General features: G+C 41.3%; 1 protein-coding gene across 2 annotated transcripts; it reads left to right on the top strand.

The window, feature by feature from the left end:
- Positions 1-47: 47 nt before the first annotated feature.
- On the top strand, positions 48-21,116 carry LOC118394563 (ATP-binding cassette sub-family D member 3-like). 2 transcript variants are annotated; one of them, XM_035787857.2, is made up of 22 exons: positions 48-303; positions 918-954; positions 3,230-3,325; positions 3,489-3,577; positions 13,268-13,337; positions 13,778-13,875; positions 14,788-14,911; positions 15,124-15,180; positions 15,403-15,545; positions 15,670-15,739; positions 16,204-16,273; positions 16,413-16,510; positions 16,596-16,687; positions 17,459-17,553; positions 17,708-17,780; positions 17,885-17,948; positions 18,103-18,180; positions 18,278-18,433; positions 18,883-19,002; positions 19,275-19,379; positions 19,840-19,896; positions 20,061-21,116. In XM_035787857.2, the coding sequence occupies exons 1-22, from the start codon at positions 194-196 to the stop codon at positions 20,136-20,138; spliced, it is 1,980 nt and encodes a 659-aa protein (XP_035643750.1). In that variant the 5' UTR covers positions 48-193; the 3' UTR covers positions 20,139-21,116. The 2 variants fall into 2 exon arrangements, with proteins under 2 accessions (XP_035643750.1, XP_035643749.1); XM_035787856.2 differs by having other exon boundaries at positions 19,996-21,116.
- The last annotated feature ends 110 nt before the right edge of the window (positions 21,117-21,226 follow it).

Below are 21,226 nucleotides of genomic sequence, written 5' to 3'. Positions count from 1 at the left end.
TGATTTCCTGAAGATAAAGGACATGCTGACTTTTTTGTCCTTGGCTAAAACAGTTTATTCATACAATGTGTGCATTGCATTTGTCTGATATACTGAAATGTTGCACCATATAGCTCATTATGCTAGCACGCCAGCCAGGTAGCTACCCCAGCATGCATCTCGTTACTTCTTTGGTCGGTCGACAGATGAAAACATGGCGGCGATCAGTAAATACTTTACAGCTAAGAACTGCACTGTAGCAGGCGCCACAATCGTTGCCTTGTATCTTCTCAAGAGGAAAAGACATGCTGACAAGATAAATGGGTAACTAAGTTAAACTTGACAACTATTTCGTAGCTAAAGTAAGATTAGCTAGATGACTGCCCACCATAATGCTAAACTGATTTAGCCAACAACATTGGCTAGCTAGTAATGTCGCGTTGAAAACAACTGGGAACTAGGGGAAAGTAAGAGGTCATATCATGACGTCAGTGATCTTCAGGTCGGAAAGTTGGAGCTCTAGAAAGAGTCGCGAGTTCCCGAGTTGGATGACCGTTCTAAACGATTTTCCCAGCTGGAGATCGTTTTTTGTGGCGAATTCACAGTTGTTTCTAACGCACTTAATTCGGAGATTTCCGAGTTTCCAGTATTTCTGAACGCGGCATTTGTCAGACAAAATGTAACTGAGACAAGTTGCAGTATAATGACATTGAATCGGAGATTTCTGTTATGTTGTTTTTAACACTTTTAGGTAGCTAGTAGTTTATGGAATACATTTTCTTTTCTCTACTGACACTCAGAGTTCCTGGGGGACTATGATTGAATTGCCTTTTAAAGCTGGGTGGTCAGGATTCCAAGGTCTAGCGAACAAAGTAATATGTGTGTGTTGTGTGTCTTTAGGTAGCATTGATTGACTTCATTCACTGTTTTATGTTTAGGGTGAAAAGATCATCAAAACTACAGTTGAGCAAAGATGTAAGTGTTTGTATTCAGGAAATATTACCAACTACTGAGTTGTAACACTCAATGTTGAAATCTCTCTTACCATAGTATTTTCTTTATTTATTTTTACAATTTTCTACATTGTAGAATAATAGTGAAGACATCAAATATGAAATAACATATGGACTCATGTAGTAACCAAAAAGTTGTTAAATAAATCAAAATATATTTTATATCTGGGATTCTTCAAAGTAGCCATCCTTTGCCTTGATGACAGCTTTGCACACTCTTGGCATTCTCTCAACCAGCTTCACCGGGAATGCTTTTCCAACAGTCTTGAAGGAGTTCCCACATATGCTGAGCACTTATTGGCTGCTTTTCCTTCACTCTGTGGTCAAACTCATCCCAAACCGTCTCAATTGGGGTGATAGTGGAGGCGAGGTCATCTGATGCAGCACTCCATCATTCTCCTTGTTCAAATAGCCCTTACACAGCCTGGAGGTGTGTTGGGTCATCGTCCTGTTGAAAAACAAATGATAATCCCAATAAGCGCAAACCAGTTTGGATGGCGTATTGCTGCAGAATGCTGTGGTAGCAATGCTGGTTAAGTGTGCCTTGAGTTCTAAATCACTGACAGTGTCACCAGCAAAGCACCATCACACCACCTCCTCCATGCTTCACGGTGGGAACCACACATGTGGAGATCATCCGTTCACCTACTCTGCGTCTTACAAAGACACAGCGGTTGGAACCAAAACTCAAATTTGGACTCATCAGACCAAAGGACAGGTGTACACCAGTCTAACATCCATTGCTTGTGTTTCTTGGCCCAAGCAAGTCTCTTCTTCTTATTGGTGTCCTTTAGTAGTGGTTTCTTTGTAGCAGTTCGACCATGAAGGACTGATTCACGCAGTCTCCTCTAATCAGTTGATGTTGAGATTCGTCTGTTACTTGAACTCTGTGAAGCATTTATTTGGGCTGCAATTTCTGAGGCAGGTAACTCTAATGAACTTATCCTCTGCAGCAGAGGTAACTGTGGGTCATCCTTTCCTGTGGTGGTCCTCATGAGAGCCCGTTTCATCATTGCGCTTGATGGTTTTTGCAACTGCCCTTGAAGAAACTTTCAAAGTTCTTCAAATGTTCCGGATTGACTAACCTTCATGTCTTTAAGTCATGATGGACTGTCGTTTCTCTTTGCTTATTTTAGCTGTTCCTGCCATAATATGGACTTGATCTTTTACCAAATAGGGCTATCTTCTGTATACCACCTCTTCCTTGTCACAACACAACTGATTGGCTCTAATGCATTAAAAAGGAAAGAAATTCCACAAATTAACTTTTAACAAGGCAAACCTGCTCATTGAAATGCATTCTGGGTGACCACCTCATGAATCTGGTTCAGAGAATGCCAAGAGTGTGCAAAGCTGTCATCAAGGCAAAGGGTGGCTGCTTTGAAGAATCTCAAATATAAAATATATTTTGATTTGTATAACACTTTTTTTGGTTACTACATGATTCCATATATGTTATTTCATAGTTTTGATGTCTTTACTATTATTCTACAATGTAGAAAATCGTAAAAATAAAGAAGAACCCTGCAATGAGTATGTGTCCAAACTTTTGACGGGTACTTGTATAACATTTATTTATTTATTTTAAAACTTAGTCCGGCTTTAAACTTACTCTTGAAAGTTGTAATAGTAGAATGCACAAGGTGCAATTTCGACATTGGGTAGTGCATCATCAGTTCCTATTGTCATGTTAGTCATTGTGTACCTTAGAGAGCTATTTATAACTTGTCAGAAATGTCCAGATCAACTAGACCATGTCAGCTAACATAAAAAATAAAAAACCCATAGATAGTGTTGTAATTTTTTAGTCACTCAAATATCACATGAATACATATAACATATGCCAAAATGTATAGAATTGCAAGAAAATGTGCTTTAAAACTGCTGAAGGTGCCTCTTTGTGCCCCTTGTAAAATTGCATAGAATTGCAGGAAATAAGCTTGAAACCTGTGAAATTCTTTCCACCTACAAGAGGGATGTGAACAGTTTGTGTTATGAGCAGTGCATGTGTCCATAGAAAGGGACATGGCACTTGCGCGGGATCTTCCCCAATGCTGGAAGGGGGGCCAGAGTGAAAAAGTTTGGGACCCCTGTCTTACCACACCCAGGGACAACATTTTGGCAATGTCAATATCCACATGCCGTTACCAGATTAACCATGTAGGACTGAGCTGGTGAGATTTGAAGGGGTTTATTTTTCTGATTAATCTGTAAATGTTTGGTATGATGTGTGTCAGGAGGCCAAGAAGGAAAGGACGGTGGTGGACAAAGTGTTCTTTGCACGTATCCTGAAGATAGTGAAGATCATGGTTCCTGGAGTGTTCTGCAAAGAGGTAAAAGCTCTTCTACAAACTTGATGACTTTGAATGCACTCCAACATTTTCATCTTGATTGGAATTACATTTCACTTAATGTAAGGAAGTGTATTGTGTAACATCTTAACACATCTCCCGATCACTTGTGTTGACCTATTTCTGGTAATCTACCTCTCCACAGTCAGGATACTGTCTCCTCATCGCTGCCATGCTGGTGGCCAGAACCTACTGTGATGTGTGGATGATCCAGAATGGCACCATGATCGAGAGGTAGGTAGGGCTGGGCGATATATCTAATTCATGTTTCAGGTCGATGTTACAAATGCCTGTATCACAAAAACTCGGTATTTGAGGTTTGGTCCAACATAATCAGTCTTATGGACACTGAAACGCTTAGAGACATTATTTTACTGTTTTAGAGAATAAATTATATTTTCTAACGATACCCTTTTTGTCTCAACTGCCAAAATGTAGAACAGAGGAGACCCTACTAAAACGAGAGTATCAATGAACATGTGGAAAATAAATGCTCAATTTCTGTCGCACGCGGCATTGCAGTACCACCTACCGCCTCTGCAGCATTTTAGCCACATACTGCTGTCTAGTCTGTGTTTTATGAATGTGCAATGAGCATAAAAATACACATTTATAAGCAAATAGATCCAAGTTGGCTAGACTTTAAAAATAAAGATTAGCTGGCTACTCACTAGCACATGGACTTGTGCTTCAGAGAGTATTTATGAGACCTGTGTTCATTTTCTATAATGCCTGCTACAAGAAGTTAACCATTATTAGTGAATGTGCATTATGCATGGTTCCTGTTCAATTTGTAACAAAAATGTAATTTTCATAGACGGACTTGAAAGCCAGATCAGTGGTTATTGCAACAAAATCAGGCTAAAATAATACAATTATTCGTGGGTCTTATTGTTGCAGAAGGCTTATATTTAGCCTAGGTATAATTTTCCAAGCCCTGAATTCATTAGATTATTCCTGACTGTTTGAAATGCAGTGTATTGACCTTTTAATTGTTCAACAAAGTTTAAGAGAAAACGTAAAAAATAAAGATGTGAATCGCTCATGACTTTGAATAAATCAAGATGTGATTTTTCAGGCCATATCGCCCAGCCCTAGAGGTAGGACTCCATAGAAAACCCTAGCACACCAGCATTGACAGTAGCAATTTCAACATAGCTTTGCAAAATGGTTATTTATCATATTTGACAGGTTATAATCATCTCTTAATTCCTCCACTGTGGAATAATTAGCAGAGATGTCAATCTTTTCAAGAAGCGCTTTTATTACTATATTGCTGCCATACCAGTGTCCATTTGCATGGAATACTTTACTGCTTGGGGTGCCTGAAAGCAGAATATGATTAAGTGCTTATGAATTCACTTGTGTATTGTTGTTGTGGTTTAATTGCTTTTGTGGGCATCACTGGTCATGAAGGGTTGCAGGCTTGAAAATATTTGAAATGGTGTATTTACCTTCTAGTCAGTTATTAACATAATCCTGGTTATTTTCTAGAGCGGGTTTCATTTTGTGTTTGGGGTGGAAATATGGACAGACATTTGATCCTGGCAGCCCTACAGGACTAGACTGGCCCAACTTATTAATGAGACTTTATTTGCACTCCTCATCCTGCTGTGTTCACCTTTTACCAGTGGCTTTTTCCAATGTTCAGTAATTGATCAGGGTGATAGCCTTTTTCAAGATCCAGTGACTCACTCTCGCCCAACTAGCTGGGTCAGTTTAAAGAGCGACTGCCTTTGAAAGCAACTAATCCCTTTGATAACGGCCTATGTGGCATCGATATGAGTCAGAAGCAGGTATTCTAGTGTCAAAATCTACTACAAAGTGTAAATAGAGTAATTTGGATAATAAAGTCAATCTCATCTAAAACAGAATTTGTAACATTTCTGCGTCACAGCGGGTTAATTAAGTTTGGGATTTAAATTGGCGATGTCCATTTGCCCACTAACATGGGGTGAACAGCTGCAGTGATTGCTCTCTATACAATAGCATAGAGTGTGAGGCAGACTTGCTCAGCAGCGCCAACTGTTTAGATAAGACAAAACGTCATGCAATTTCTTTACTTGAGAACTACTGCACCAAACACCATAGGAAGATGTAAAATTGCTACCATTCTGTATACTTCTGGCCCTTCTTTGAACACTGTGTTAACTAACCCCCAGAAGAGCTTCAATGCCATATAATTCTCCTTCCGTGGTCTCCAACTGCTCTTAAATGAAAGTACAACTAAATGCATGCTCTTCAACCGATCGCTACCAGCACCTGCCCGCCCGTCCAGCATCACTACTCTGGATGGTTCTGACTTAGAATATGTGGACAACTAAAAATACCTGGGTGTCTGGTTAGACTGTAAACTCTCCTTCCTCAGACTCACATTAACCATCTCCATTACAAAATGAAATCTAGAATCTGCTTCCTATTTTGCAAATAAGCATCCTTCACTCATGCTGCCAAACATACCCTCGTAAAACTGACTATCCTACCGAGCCTCGACTTCGGCGATGTCATTTACAAAATAGCCGTCAACACTCTACTCAGCAAATTGGATGCAGTCTATCACAGTGCCATCCGTTTTGTCACCAAAGCCCCATATACTACTCACCACTGCGACCTGTATGCTCTCGTTGGCTGGCCCTCGCTTCATGTTCGTCGCCAAACCCACTGGCTCCAGGTCATCTATAAGTCTTTGCTAGGTAAAGCCCCACCTTATCTCAGCTCACTGGTCACCATAGCAGCACCCAACCGTACATAGCCCATCTGTAAATAGCCCATCCAACTACCTCATCCCCATACAGTATTTATTTATTTATCTTGCTCCTTTGCACCCCAGTATCTCCTGCACATCTACCATTCCAGTGTTTTAATTGCTACAGTGCCTTGCGAAAGTATTCGGCCCCCTTGAACTTTGCGACCTTTTGCCACATTTCAGGCTTCAAACATAAAGATATAAAACTGTATTTTTTTGTGAAGAATCAACAACAAGTGGGACACAATCATGAAGTGGAATGACATTTATTGGATATTTCAAACTTTTTTAACAAATCAAAAACTGAAATTGGGCGTGCAAAATTATTCAGCCCCTTTACTTTCAGTGCAGCAAACTCTCTCCAGAAGTTCAGTGAGGATCTCTGAATGATCCAATGTTGACCTAAATGACTAATGATGATAAATACAATCCACCTGTGTGTAATCAAGTCTCCGTATAAATGCACCTGCACTGTGATAGTCTAAGAGGTCCGTTAAAAGCGCAGAGAGCATCATGAAGAACAAGGAACACACCAGGCAGGTCCGAGATACTGTTGTGAAGAAGTTTAAAGCCGGATTTGAATACAAAAAGATTTTCCCAAGCTTTAAACATCCCAAGGAGCACTGTGCAAGCGATAATATTGAAATGGAAGGAGTATCATGACCACTACAAATCTACCAAGACCTGGCCGTCCCTCTAAACTTTCAGCTCATACAAGGAGAAGACTGATCAGAGATGCAGCCAAGAGGCCCATGATCACTCTGGATGAACTGCAAAGATCTACAGCTGAGGTGGGAGACTCTGTCCATAGGACAACAATCAGTCGTATATTGCACAAAATTGGCCTTTATGGAAGAGTGGCAAGAAGAAAGCCTTTTCTTAAAGATATCCATAAAAAGTGTTTAAAGTTTGCCACAAGCCACCTGGGAGACACACCAAACATGTGGAAGAAGGTGCACTGGTCAGATGAAACCAAAATTGAACCAAAATTGAACTTTTTGGCAACAATGCAAAATGTTATGTTTGGCGTAAAAGCAACACAGCTCATCACCCTGAACGCACCATCCCCACTGTCAAACATGGTGGTGGCAGCATCATGGTTTGGGCCTGCTTTTCTTCAGCAGGGACAGGGAAGATGGTTAAAATTGATGGGAAGATGGATGGAGCCAAATACAGGACCATTCTGGAAGAAAACCTGATGGAGTGCAAAAGACCTGAGACTGGGATGGAGATTTGTCTTCCAACAAGACAATGATCCAAAACATAAAGCAAAATCTACAATGGAATGGTTCAAAAATAAACATATCTTTTGAAAGACAATCCTGGCCAATGAGAAACAGACCAAATACTAAATGTGATTAATGCCATTACTAAAGGAGGTAAGACGACATATAGCGGATATCCAGAGACCCACCCCCTAAATGTCATTATAGCCGTCCAATTTATATTTATTTTCCTTTAACTGAGAGGGATGGGCTGTATAGCCTAACCTAGGCCTACTAATGTTTCAGCCTACTTTTATTTCCCTGTTATTTTGTTGCTATTATTACCTGGGGTTCCCTATGTCCCTTGGGGGAGGAATATGTAGGCTGGGCTATTGATTTTATTTTTCTCCCCTCTTTTACTGTGGTCTGGACGAGGGCAACTGTGTTATTTACTCAATGCGGGGTGGAGAGGATGAGGCATTTCTTTGGTGGGGAGAGGGAGACGTTGTGCGTTGCTAACTGTTCCCGGTTTTTGTTTTATTCGGAACACAGAATTGAGACTGAGCGGGGGGTTAATAGATCCAACGGGATGTGTCGAGTTGTTTGGGAACTCGGCTGGGGTGTTCAGAGATTATTATTTTATGTACACCCATTTATGTGAACGCAGCTGTAATTACTATCCACTTTTACCCAGCGATGACTTGCACTAAAGTTCGATTACTGCTCGATGACGATGACTAGTACCTTAAATCTATTGACATGGAACTGCCATGGTCTAGGGCATGCAATAAAACAAAAAAAGATACTATGTGCTCTAAAAAAGGAAAAAGCAGACATTGCGCTATTACAAGAGACACACGTCTGTGATGCTGAACATGCCAAACTCTGCAGAGCTTGGGTGGGACAGGTGTATTTCTCATCTTTCAAATCAAACAGTAGAGGCACAGCCATACTTATCCATAAAAATGTTCCATTCATAATAGACAAAAACATATCTGATCCGGAGGGGAGATTTATTTTGATAACTGGGTCACTATATGGTCAACCAATTACTATATTAAACATATACGCCCCTAACACAGATACTCCTGCCTTCATGTCAAAAATTAGAACCCTGTTCAATGAGCATTGTGTCTCCTTTGGTGTGGTGGCCGGAGATTTTAATTGTACCCTTAACCCAACCCTAGACAAATCATCTCAAGTCCCCACCACAAATCCTAGATCTGCAAAGATGTTGAACTCTCTTATTAAAGATGGGACTGATAGATATCTGGAGAGAGAATAATAGCTCATCTATGGACTATACATACTACTCTAATGTCCATAACACCTACTCCCGTATAGATTACATTTTTATCCCAAAGAGTTTCATAAATTCAGCCACTTGTACAATCGGACCCATAGCACTTTCAGATCACGCCTTTGTCCACCTCCGCTTTGACCTCTGCAAAAACATCCCGAGGTCAAAGAGCTGGAAATTCAACACCTCCATGCTATCAAATGATGAGTTCCATACATTGGTAACTACATGGATAGACAACTACACACAAGACAATAAAGATTCTCCTGTTTCTCCGGCCACAATGTGGGACGCTGCTAAAGCCACACTAAGAGGACATCTAATTGCATATGCTTCTTCTAAGAAAAAAGCAATGGAAGCACACAGGCTAGATCTTGAGAGGGAGCTGGAATGCTGTGAAAAAATACATAAACAATCTCTAGACAGCACCTCCTGGAGTCATCTTAAAGCAGCCAAAGCCAAACTGAATTTGGACTACACTCGGGAGATAAAAAAAAAGTTTTCTTTACTAAACAGAAATACCATGAGTATAGCAATAGGCCCAGTAGATTGCTTGCTTACCAATTAAAAAAGGAGCAGTCAGAGCGTACAATCATGGCTATCCGAACAGCAGAGGACGAGATCACATATGACCCAAAAAATATAAATTTAACTTTTCATGATTTTTACTGCAAACTATATACCTCTGAGAGAAAACACACGGAGAACTCCACTCTTTCCTAGAGGGAATCTCGCTACCTAAACTATCAGAGACCGACCAGGAAGATCTCAACTCCCCCTTCACTCCTGAGGAGATCCTGGAGGCAATTACCTCCATGCCACCTAATAAGTCCCCAGGCCCAGATGGATTCCCCAGAGAGTTCTACAAAGCTTTTTGGCCCCAGCTCAGCCCTATCTTCTTGCCAATGCTGGAGGATTTTTGCAAAAACGGAGTTCTCCCAGACTCAATGCACACAGCTCGCATTACAGTGTTGCTAAAAAAGGACAAGGACCCCCTATCCTGCTCGTCCTTCCGGCCCATAAGCTTGTTGGATTTCGACTATAAAATAATTACCAAATTGCTCGCCAAAAGACTAAACACTCTTCTTCCCAAAATAATAAAAGCGGACCAAACTGGATTTATTAGAGACAGATACTCTTCTGATAACATTCGCCGTCTTTTTGATATTATTGATCAAGTAAACGCACAAAAGACCCCTGTCCTGCTGGCTTCACTGGATGCTGAGAAGGCATTTGACAGGATGGAGTGGAGCTTTCTGTTTTCAGTCTTAGAAAAGTTCAATATGAGCCCAAATTTTATTAAATGGATAAAATCACTATACTCTCATCCAAATGCCATGGTGACTACTAATGGATTGAACTCTGACAGATTCCCTCTGGAACGGGGCACAAGACAAGGGTGCTCGCTGTCCCCGCTGCTCTACTTGTTGGGGGCGGAGCCTCTGGCAGAGCTGATAAGGAGCAATCCAAGTATTATGGGTGTTTCTGCAGGTGGCCTGCAGCACAAGATTTCGCTTTACGCAGATGATGTCTTGCTCTACATATCCAACCCTGAGAAATCCCTCCCTCTCATTTTAGACACAATTACTCAGTATGGCAAGTTTTCAGGTTATAAGATCAATTTTAACAAATCCACTGTCTGCCCTCTCAATATTACACTCACCAGCTCTATGAAGACACTTTGTCCTTTCCAATGGAAAACACAGGGGTTTCAATACCTCGGGATCTTCATAACACCAGATCTGAATAGCCTTTTTAAGGAAAATTATCTTCCACTCCTGGATCGAATCAAGAACGATCTCCAAACCTGGATCTCCCTCCCAATTAGCTTAGTAGGAAGAATTAATGTAATCCGTATGAACGTCCTCCCTAGACTGAACTACTTATTTCAGATGCTCCCATGCTATCTCCCAGTTTCCTTCTTCAAAACAACTAACCAAAGCATCACCAAATTTATATGGGGCAATAAAAAACCTAGGATCAAGTTTTCCACTTTATCAAAACCTGAATCTAAAGGTGGTCTTGCCCTTCCCTCCCTTCAATTGTACTACTGGTCTGCCCAAATCTGCAACATGCTAACATGGATCACAAACAGACAAGAGTCAACGTGGATTCAGATAGAAGCCCAATCCTGTGGTTCATTGCCCTTAAGCTCAATTATATTCATTAATAATTTTAGTGAAGTGGGCAACATAGCCAAAACCTTTGCGATTTACAGCACCCTACTAGCGTGGAGGGACTGTAAGAAATACCTGGGCATTTCCTCCCAAATATGTTCTCACTCGCCTATAGTAGGCAACCCAGACTTGCCAAAAGCCCTGAGGGATGCCAACTTTAATCTTTGGCATATTCTAGGAATCAGGACCTTTTCAGACCTATTTCATCAGAAAACCACTACACTGAAATCCTTTCAAGAGCTCTGCAGTGAATTCGATGTGCCAAGATCCCATTTTTTAAAAATATCTTCAAATTAGACATGTAATTTCCTCATTTACCTCCAAGAGGAGGTTTAGAACTCAGTGGAATGAAGTTGAAACCCTTCTTGTCACAGCACAATTCATTAAAGGCAAAATATCTTACATCTATAGACTCCTTTCTGAGAAAGGAAGCTCCTCCTTTACTCCTTTGAAAATAATCTGGGAAAAGGACCTTGGTCTGACTATCAGTGATGAGTTATGGGCGGAGGTTTGCGACAGGGTATACTGCTCCTCTACCAGTGTAAAAATGAAAGAATCTAATTACAAATTTTTGTACAAATTTTATTATACTCCTTTGAGACTCCATAGAATGAAAACAGATATGTCTCCTAACTGTAAAAGATGTACCTCTGAAAGTGGAACCTATATGCATGTATTTTGGAGCTGTAGGGAGATTGCCAGATTCTGGCAATCTGTAGTATTTTCTGTGCAGCAGTATGTAGAGGTACAGTTTGATATGACCCCGTGTATCTATCTTCTTAATGCCCAGCAGGACTTTGTTCTTGATCCTGACAGAGAAAATTTGCTTATGACTATTACATACTTTGCTAAGAAATGTATTCTTCTATTGTGGGCCTCTAATACCCCCCCTACATTTAAAATGTGGATTGACCAGATTGTTGACTTTCTTCCTCTTGAAAAGCTCACTTATGACCTCCACAAGAGACAGCCCAAGTTTGATAGACTCTGGTCTCCACTATTCAACTATATTTCAAACTGGACAGAGGGAACGGGGTGACTAGGGAAATGCGCAGATACATGTTGTGTAAGGTACTGTAAAACCTAAAAACGAATTATTGGCCCGTCGTCTCAGCGAATGCTTGAAATAGCTGATAAGAACCTTGATAGTGCTGCTGCAAGTGTTATATGTTTTTTTTTTTTGTGTGTTTTTATTTTAATTTAGTTTTTGAGTACGTATGTATGTATGTATGTATGTATGTATGTATGTATGTATGTATGTATATGTGTGTGTGTGTACCAAGGAAAATATATAGATTAAGAAAAATAAATGCTTTTATTTGACTTTATCATTCATTTTAATTGTATTTTTATTTTTTTCAAATGTATTATTATTTTTTGACTTTATTTTTTTAAAGCCTGTCACATCTGTGAATGTGGAATGTGTTTTGTTGGTTGATTGAAAAACAAGAAAACTTAATAAAACTTTAAATTGAAAAAAATAAATAAACATATCCAGGTGTTAGAATGGCCAAGTCAAAGTCCAGACCTGAATCCAATCGAGAATCTGTGGAAAGAACTGAAAACTGCTGTTCACAAATGCTCTCCATCCAACCTCACTGAGCTCGAGCTGTTTTGCAAGGAGGAATGGGAAAAAATGTCTGTCTCTCGATGTGCAAAACTGATAGAGACATACCCCAAGCGACTTACAGCTGTAATCGCAGCAAAAGGTGGCGCTACAAATGATTAACTTAAGGGGGCTGAATAATTTTGCACGCCCAATTTTTCAGTTTTTGATTTGTTAAAAAAGTTTGAAATATTCAATAAATGTCGTTCCACATATATATATATATATATGCCATTTAGCAGACGCTTTTATCCAAAGCGACTTACAGTCATGTGTGCATACATTCTACGTATGGGTGGTCCCGGGAATCGAACCCACTACCCTGGCGTTACAAGCGCCATGCTCTACCAACTGAGCTACAGAATCACTTCATGATTGTGTCCCACTTGTTGTTGATTCTTCACTAAAAAAATACAGTTTTATATCTTTGTTTGAAGCCTGAAATGTGGCAAAAGGTTGCAAAGTTCAAGGGGGCCGAATACTTTCGCAAGGCACTGTATATTGTAATTACTTCGCCACCATGGCCTATTTAAATAAAGGTGAAATAAAAACAATTCATGCTGGGTATTTTGAGGAAGAGAAATAGGCTTCTCGGTCTACAGTGTCTCATGAGGGACAAACATCATAAACCAAACGCGGAATCGGTTAGGAAATCCACCTCCAAGACTGAAAACAAGTTTTTCTAATGACAGAAAAACACACGCGCCAATTGGCGTGTTCAGTGGCTCTTTAAGGTGCGCACAATCTAGCTCTTCCAGTGTTGGGTTTTTCTGTGCGCTAAGAAATACTGAAAAAACACAGACACCTTTGGTTTACAATGTAGAATGACCCCACTTTTGCCCTGTATGTGACATTGTGAGTGTATTCACTTTGTGGATGTTGGTTTGCAGTGCAATTATTGGTCGTTCAACAAAAGATTTCAAGAGACTCTTGTTCAACTTTATAAAAGTCATGCCATTTGTAAGTGCAACTTTCATACTTCTATTTTTGTGGTTAATTTGTTGTCTTAATTGTCTCTACTACCCGTAGATTAAAACAAAATATATGATTATATAACTAACATTATAATGTGTAATTCTACACATGACACTTTCTCAATACAATATATTTGATAATAAACTAATGAACTTACAGTTAACCTCATGATTTGGGAATGGTGGTTTACATTTGTATTAGTATTGTGCCCAATGGGGAGAGCGTTTGTGTGTATTTTTGGTCAATACTAAAACTGCCTGTTAACAGACTTGTGATCCCTGGCCTATATTTATTAGAGGTTTTATGAGGTGTTTATGATTATTTACTCAGTGCACACATTCCAAATGAGTGGTATACTCGCACTATAAAATGTAATGCACTGCTTTTAAATGAGACTGCTATTATGGCCCGTTTGCCTGTTTCAGATCTCGCTGGTTAACAACTTCCTCAAGCTGGGTTTGAATGAACTGAAGCTCTGTTGCCGGGTTCGACTCACCAAGCACCTCTATGATGAGTACCTACAGTAAGTCCCGTTGATCACATTCCCAGGCCTACTTCTTGCAGAATATTACTTCTGAGAGAACATCTGTTTGTCTGCCCTTAGCTTGTCTCTTGTGAAAGACATTAACATTTGCATCCAACCCAAATCACGTATCGGGAGATTTGTTTCTGGGTGACTAGATTAGCTCAGGTCCCCAGGTTCTGGACTGGACGCACACATTCGGCTGTGCCCAGATGACAGCTACGTTATTGCAGTTTAACTGAAGTCCGGCCCAGAAAGCAATTCCCATAGATGGACCCATAGAGAAGTCACATTTGAAAATCCTTAATAAGACACTTATGTCATCACCTTTGTGCACAAAACTACCATTGAATTATTCACTTAATTGTCACTGAAGACTATTTTTCTTTTTCAACACTCACAGCCGAAGATATGGAAACATTTTATTCATGCTGAGCCCAGTTGGCCAGGGGATGTGCCGGTTGGTTTGTGTAGCTGTCCACGTTCTTGGCACACTCTGGCAGAGTTCCCGGAGCATGTTCGTGTGGTACTGCTTGCTGTCTGTCCAGTGTGCACTGAGCGCTAGTGCGCAGGTATAGTTGTCCCAGTAAAAACGAATATAGAAAAATGGCAGCAACCAGAAACAGCGTATGCAAACTTAAGTTGATTACGCTGAATACGCCATTCTGGACGCTGTCTCTAGTTCGTATATAACCCAGTGGATTAGCCCTTAGAAATAGAGCTAGTTTGGAAGGATTTTGCCTTGATCCTCTTTCATCTTACAAATTTCATAGCCACAATGCAATAGGTACTTACAGTGTAGTGACCCTGTTACAATGGTGTAATGAACAATGACTTCATAAACTCAGTGATAGAAAATACATAACCCACCTGCCAAATCCTGTTTCATGTTTTCACCACACCATCCTCCAGAGGTTACACGTACTATAAGATTGGTAACCTGGACAACCGCATCGGTAACCCCGACCAGCTGTTGACCCAGGACGTTGAGAGGTTCTGTAACAGTGTAGTGGACCTCTACTCCAACATCAGCAAGGTAACCTGCACTTAAATAGCCTGGATAAACTAGACCGAATTCTGCACTCAAATGAAACAATGGTTAGTGCAGAATTCAGTCGGGTTCAACCAGGCTATTAAAAGATCCCTCTGTTGTAGAGACAACTAATGCTGCTCAAAGCCTGATACAATCTACCGCTATTGACAGTACACTGAACCTATGATAATCAGACAGATTTTCTGTCCCTTCAGCCTCTATTGGACATTGGTCTGTACATCTTCAAGTTGACCTCGGCCATCGGGCCACAGGTGAGTCTTGCTTTGTCTAATGTAGCCTTCTATGGATCTCTGGAATTGTCCTACAGTTAGTCTTATGTAGTTTAAATGGAAAGAATGATCATGATAATCTCCAATGCATCCTTACAGCAGAATAAGTCGCTCTGGATAAGAGCGTCTGCTAAATGACTTAAATGTAAATGTAAATGTAATAGAGTTTCTAACGTCTCTATTCTACTTTCCTCTCCCCCTCAGGGTCCTGCCTGTATGATAGGCTACCTTGTGTTCTCTGGGCTCATCCTGACACGTCTGCGGCGGCCCATCGGCAAGATGACGGTGATGGAGCAGAGATACGAGGGAGAGTACCGATTCGTCAACTCACGCCTAATCACCAATAGGTCAGTCGGGACACACACCTCTCCTTACCACTGTTCCTCTCTTCTTTTTTTAGATAAAGAATTTCTGTTTCATGTTCTTTTTCCACTGTGAAAAATTAAAGGTTTAATGTTTTGTTTCCCACAGTGAAGAAATTGCCTTCTACAATGGAAACCTGAGGGAGAAACAGACCATTCACTCTACCTTCCAGAAACTGGTGAGAGGGCAGGGGCTTTAAATGTATCAGTGGCAGTAGTTGACTTACTATGGCAGGGATCACCAACTAGATTCAGCCTGAGGATGATTTTTTTTCTTGGGTGGATGGTCAGGGGGACAGAATATAATTTCAAATCATTTGTAGACTGCAAACTGACCGCAAGAAGCCCAAACAGATATAACATTTGACTAAAACATAATCATTTCAAACCGTGTTCACATTTGTATACGATCACACATATCTCTCTATTATGCGTGGGAATACTTTGGAACAGATTCCCAGAATTAAAATCACTTGGAGCTGATTTGCTGGGGGGTTTTTACAGTCTTTTATGTACCCAACATAAAAATGTAAAAAAAAGTTGGGCGGCCAAATAAAATGACCTGCGGGCCCTGTGGTATCACAGAATATCTATACTGCAGTGCATATACAATGTCTCACGTTGCATTCCCTTTTACCGCTAGGTGGATCATTTGCACAATTTCATTGTCTTCCGTTTTTCAACTGGTTTCGTGGACAGCATCATTGCAAAGTGTGAGAACTTGTCATGTCTTTGATTTGAAGTTTGTTATCAATTGCTTTATTTATCTTCTCTCATCCGAATTAAGATAATATAGCTGAATTAACTGACAATAGCTGAATGAACTACTTGTGGTTTTCCCCATCTCTGTAGATATTGCCACTGTTGTGGGGTACCTGGTGGTGAGCAGGCCGTTCCTGAACCACACCCACCCACGCCACCTACGCAGTACCCACGCTGAGCTGCTAGAGGTGAAGAGAGACAGAGTGTGTGTCTGTGTTCTGGATGGTTGAGATCCTAACTTCCCTGTGTCTCCTCTCCCTCGTTCTCATTCAGGACTATTACCAGAGTGGGCGTATGTTGCTGAGCATGTCTCAGGCCCTGGGCAGAATCGTCCTGGCTGGCAGAGAGATGAGCAGGCTCTCTGGGTCAGTCATACACAATGCTCTTATCTCACAATTGGTTCAACTGGTGCAATGGTTCATTGGTTCGGTGGTTCACTGGTAGTCAGTTATTGCGATAGAGTTCCAATATTTGTATAGTTGTGGGGGTTATCAAATTAGGATCCAATCCTCTGTTCTCCTCAAACTCATTAATGTTCATATTTGAAGATTGCTGTTAGGCTAGACTGTTTGGCCTGATAATGACAGCAATGGAGACGGTAAGAATACAAACAGATCTGGGACCAGTTATATTGTTCACTGTTTTAATGTTCTGAGATTGCTCCACTTGTTCTTCTTTCCCTCCATCTGCTGTCCCCTCCTCAATGACCCCTGCTGACCCCTCCTCACTGACCCCTGCTGCCTCCTCCTCACTGACCCCTGCTGCCTCCTCCTCACTGACCCCTGCTGCCTCCTCCTCACTGACCCCTGCTGCCTCCTCCTCACTGACCCCTGCTGCCTCCTCCTCACTGACCCCTGCTGCCTCCTCCTCACTGACCCCTGCTGCCTCCTCCTCACTGACCCCTGCTGCCTCCTCCTCACTGACCCCTGCTGCCTCCTCCTCACTGACCCCTGCTGCCTCCTCCTCACTGACCCCTGCTGCCTCCTCCTCACTGACCCCTGCTGCCTCCTCCTCACTGACCCCTGCTGCCTCCTCCTCACTGACCCCTGCTGCCTCCTCCTCAATGACCCCTGCTGTCTCCTCCTCACTGACCCCTGCTGTCTCCTCCTCACTGACCCCTGCTTGTCCCCCTACAGGTTCACAGCTCGCATCACCGAGATCATGAAAGTCCTGAAAGAGCTGAACTCTGGGAAATACGAGAGGACCATGGTCTCTCAACAGGGAGGAAGAGGTGCCCGCTGCATGTTCCCTGATGATGTATTGATGATATTATTGTTGTAGGATAGCAGTCTCATGTTGTAGTTCTCTTATGCAGGAACATGACAACATTTTACTAGTTGGATGTGAGAGATGATTGCTTTCGATTTCTTTTGTCACATTTTCAGATGGTGAATTACAAGATAGAATCACCTTGGTCCCAGGAAGTGGTGAAATCATCCACAAAGACAAGATTATTAAGTATGTGTCTGACAGTCACATGTATTATAGCAATAGAATAAACATGATTAACATGCTTAATGAAAGTAGGTACTACCTGGTTTGACGTTGTACTTGTGTCTCAGGTTTGAGCATACACCCCTTGCAACGCCCAATGGGGACATTCTTATCAAAGACCTCAGCTTTGAGGTGAGTATCTCAATCCTACCTAGGAGCAACTCCGTACTGAACCAATTTATACAATTCATGAAATCGATAGACTAGACTTTAGACGGTTGAGGGACTGTTTAATCTGTAAGTGCAGACGGCTGTACTGTGCCTTCCCATCCCCTGCTAACCTAAGGTGACGTCAGGGACAAACGTCTTGGTGTGTGGCCCCAACGGCTGTGGGAAGAGCTCACTCTTCAGAGTCCTGGGAGAGGTATGAGGAATCAACAATTGCTGAAAAAGCCTATTATGTTGCTGTAGTGTTGACTGTTTTACATTCATGAGTAGTAATGGATGTGTCTGTTTCTCAGCTCTGGCCTCTGTTTGGTGGCCGTCTCACCAAACCTGAGCGAGGGAAACTCTTCTATGTTCCCCAGAGGCCATACATGACCCTGGGCTCTCTGAGAGATCAGGTGATCTACCCAGATACAGTGGAGGACCAGAGGAGGAAGGGGACCTCTGATAAGGTAGACTAACTCTCTAATCACATCAGCTCATTACTGGATCATATATCCAATCACAGCAGCCATTTTCTGGACCAATGATTGTAATGCTTCTCATGAAACCCCCGAGCTGACAAGGTACAAATCTGTCGTTCTGCCCCTGAACAGGCAGTTAACCCACTGTTCCAAGGCCGTCATTGAAAATAAGAATTTGTTCTTAACTGACTTGCCTAGTTAAATTAAGGTACAATTTAAAAAATGAAGAAAGAACAGTGTGCTGTACGTGGCCTCTGTCAGTAGGGTGTGGTATGTCTGAGTATAACACAAAGCTATGCATGCTGTTTGCTGACAGTGTGGTACACTGGCGTGTTTGTACGTGTGTGTGTGTGTGTGTGTGTGTGTGTGTGTGTGTGTGTGTGTGTGTGTGTGTGTGTGTGTGTGTGTGTGTGTGTGTGTGTTGTGCTGGGGAACAGGTGCTGAAGGAGTACCTGGACAACGTCCAGCTTGGTCACATCCTGGAGCGGGAGGGCAGCTGGGACACGGTCCAGGACTGGATGGACGTCCTCAGTGGAGGAGAGAAACAGAGGATGGCTGTAAGTCACTGCTCATTTCCTAAAAAAAACAACAGAGAATAGTGTAGACACGTGTAGTTGTTTTGTCTCTTTCTATGCCAGACTAATTCTGCTCGCTGCATAGCACTTCACTCCATTTATGTTGCCATGACATTTAAGACCATTTTACAAGCACATATGGCTGTAAAATGGGTAAATGTAGCTTTTCATTGATTGGACACTCTTTCTCACTCACTCACTCACTCACTCACTCACTCACTCACTCACTCACTCACTCTCTCTCTGGTATCTAGATGGCCCGTCTGTTCTACCACAAGCCCCAGTTTGCCATTCTGGATGAGTGCACCAGTGCTGTGAGTGTAGATGTGGAGGACTTCATCTACAGCCACTGTAGGACGGTAAGATACAACACCGTGGACTATTAATGAAGATTATACATTAAATAGGCCATTTTGTCAATATAATGATGATTATTTAAAAATATATTATTTATGTGCACATTGTGAAAGAGGAATGAAAACGATCCAAGGAAACTGATGCGATGTGTTATTGTTTCTACCTTCTTGCCCTTTGTGCTGTTGTCTGTGCCCAATAATGTCTGTACCATGTTGTGCTGCTGACATGCTGTTGTTGTCGTCTTAGGTCTCTTTATGTAGTGTTGTGGTGTCTCTCTTGTCGTGATGTGTGTTTTGTCCTATTTTTAATCCCAGCCCCCTTCCCCTCAGGAGGCCTTTTGGTAGGCCGTCATTGTAAAAATAATTTGTAAACTGGTTTGCCTAGTTAAATAAAAAATGTACTTACAGGAGACTGAGAAAGTGTTTTCCGAGCTTATGGGATGTCATATTTACCTTTCCCCAGGTGGGCATCACGTTGTTCACAGTTTCTCACAGGAAGTCTTTGTGGAAGCACCATGAGGTAAGTCCTTTCACACCGAACGATGAAACATAAAATGACTGTGCATATAATAGTAAAATGCAGGTGAATACTTCTGAGAGAGTTTACTTGTTTATATAGGTTAAAATACGTTCCAAATATCTAAAAGGACACCTTCGAACCAGTGATTTCTGTCTCTTCTCCAGTACTACCTGCACATGGACGGAAGGGGAAACTACGAGTTTAAAGCCATCACCCAGGAAACAATTGCGTTTGGGTCATAACGACCTCACCACAGCTAATTATTGCTCACATAGATGGTCCTAAGTAATTCTGCACTACATGAAGCATAGGGAACAGAGAAGTCAAGTCCTAACATATTAAAATGTTATGCAATGGTATGAAGACTGGGAGCTCAATGTCAAGAGAGAAATAGCTAAACCTTTATTAGATTAAAGGTAGAGTCCACAATATGACATCATACAGAGCAGGGTACACTTCCTGCTTGCAGAAATAAACAAAACAATTGAATTCTGCCAAGACTGACCGTTTTGGCTCTTCCTGAGGGCAGATTGAATTCTGCCAAGACTGACCGTTTTGGGCCTTCCTGAAGGCAGATTGAATTCTGCCAAGACTGACCGTTTTGGGCCTTCCTGAAGGCAGATTGAATTCTGCCAAGACTGACCGTTTTGGCTCTTCCTGAAGGCAGATTGAATTCTGTTTAGAACTGGAAGCCGCCCCGCTGTGTATGATGATGTCATATTGCAGAGTCTACCTTTAAGGATGTGCGTGTAGTGAGTTTGAATTGTATATGAAGCAAATAATGTACTAAGAAAACTAGCCTTACCGATTGTGTTTAAATTTGATTTCTGTTAATATTGCATTGTTTTTCATTATTTAAAATGGTCAGTTTTAATGTCAAGTTTTGAATTAAATGTTTGTTTAGTGCAGTTTGTTGAAACACTGAAGTGCATTCTTCTTTCATGAAGCCAGTAACTGTAAATGACATTAAGCATAGCTAGTCCAAATATGTCAATTGTAGTACATGTACGCAAAAAAAAATGTTTTGTCTCTTATAGTATAAACGCTCAGCGGCTGCCTCAATTTGGAAGGTACTGCACTGTAGTTACTTTACACTGTACTTAATTTAGATTTGATTATTTTGTAAAAGGGGATTGAGGACCTGTTACTTTTTGTTAACATAGGATATTTAAAATGCCATTGCTATGAGCTTAACTAGAAATAAATATTTCATTAATATATGTTTCAAGACCCTGGGTCTTCTGTTCTGCAGACTACCCATTGTGTTATTCTCTCTGTTAGATATAAGAGTATAGTTTGTGCATCCCAATACCTATTAAGTGGCTTCCTA

The sequence above is a fragment of the Oncorhynchus keta genome, chromosome 15 (assembly GCF_023373465.1).
Source record: "Oncorhynchus keta strain PuntledgeMale-10-30-2019 chromosome 15, Oket_V2, whole genome shotgun sequence".
In the NCBI taxonomy this organism is placed as follows: domain Eukaryota; kingdom Metazoa; phylum Chordata; class Actinopteri; order Salmoniformes; family Salmonidae; genus Oncorhynchus; species Oncorhynchus keta.
The sequence above is the reverse complement of the archived record's forward strand: the minus strand, read 5'-3'. Positions and strand labels throughout refer to the sequence as shown.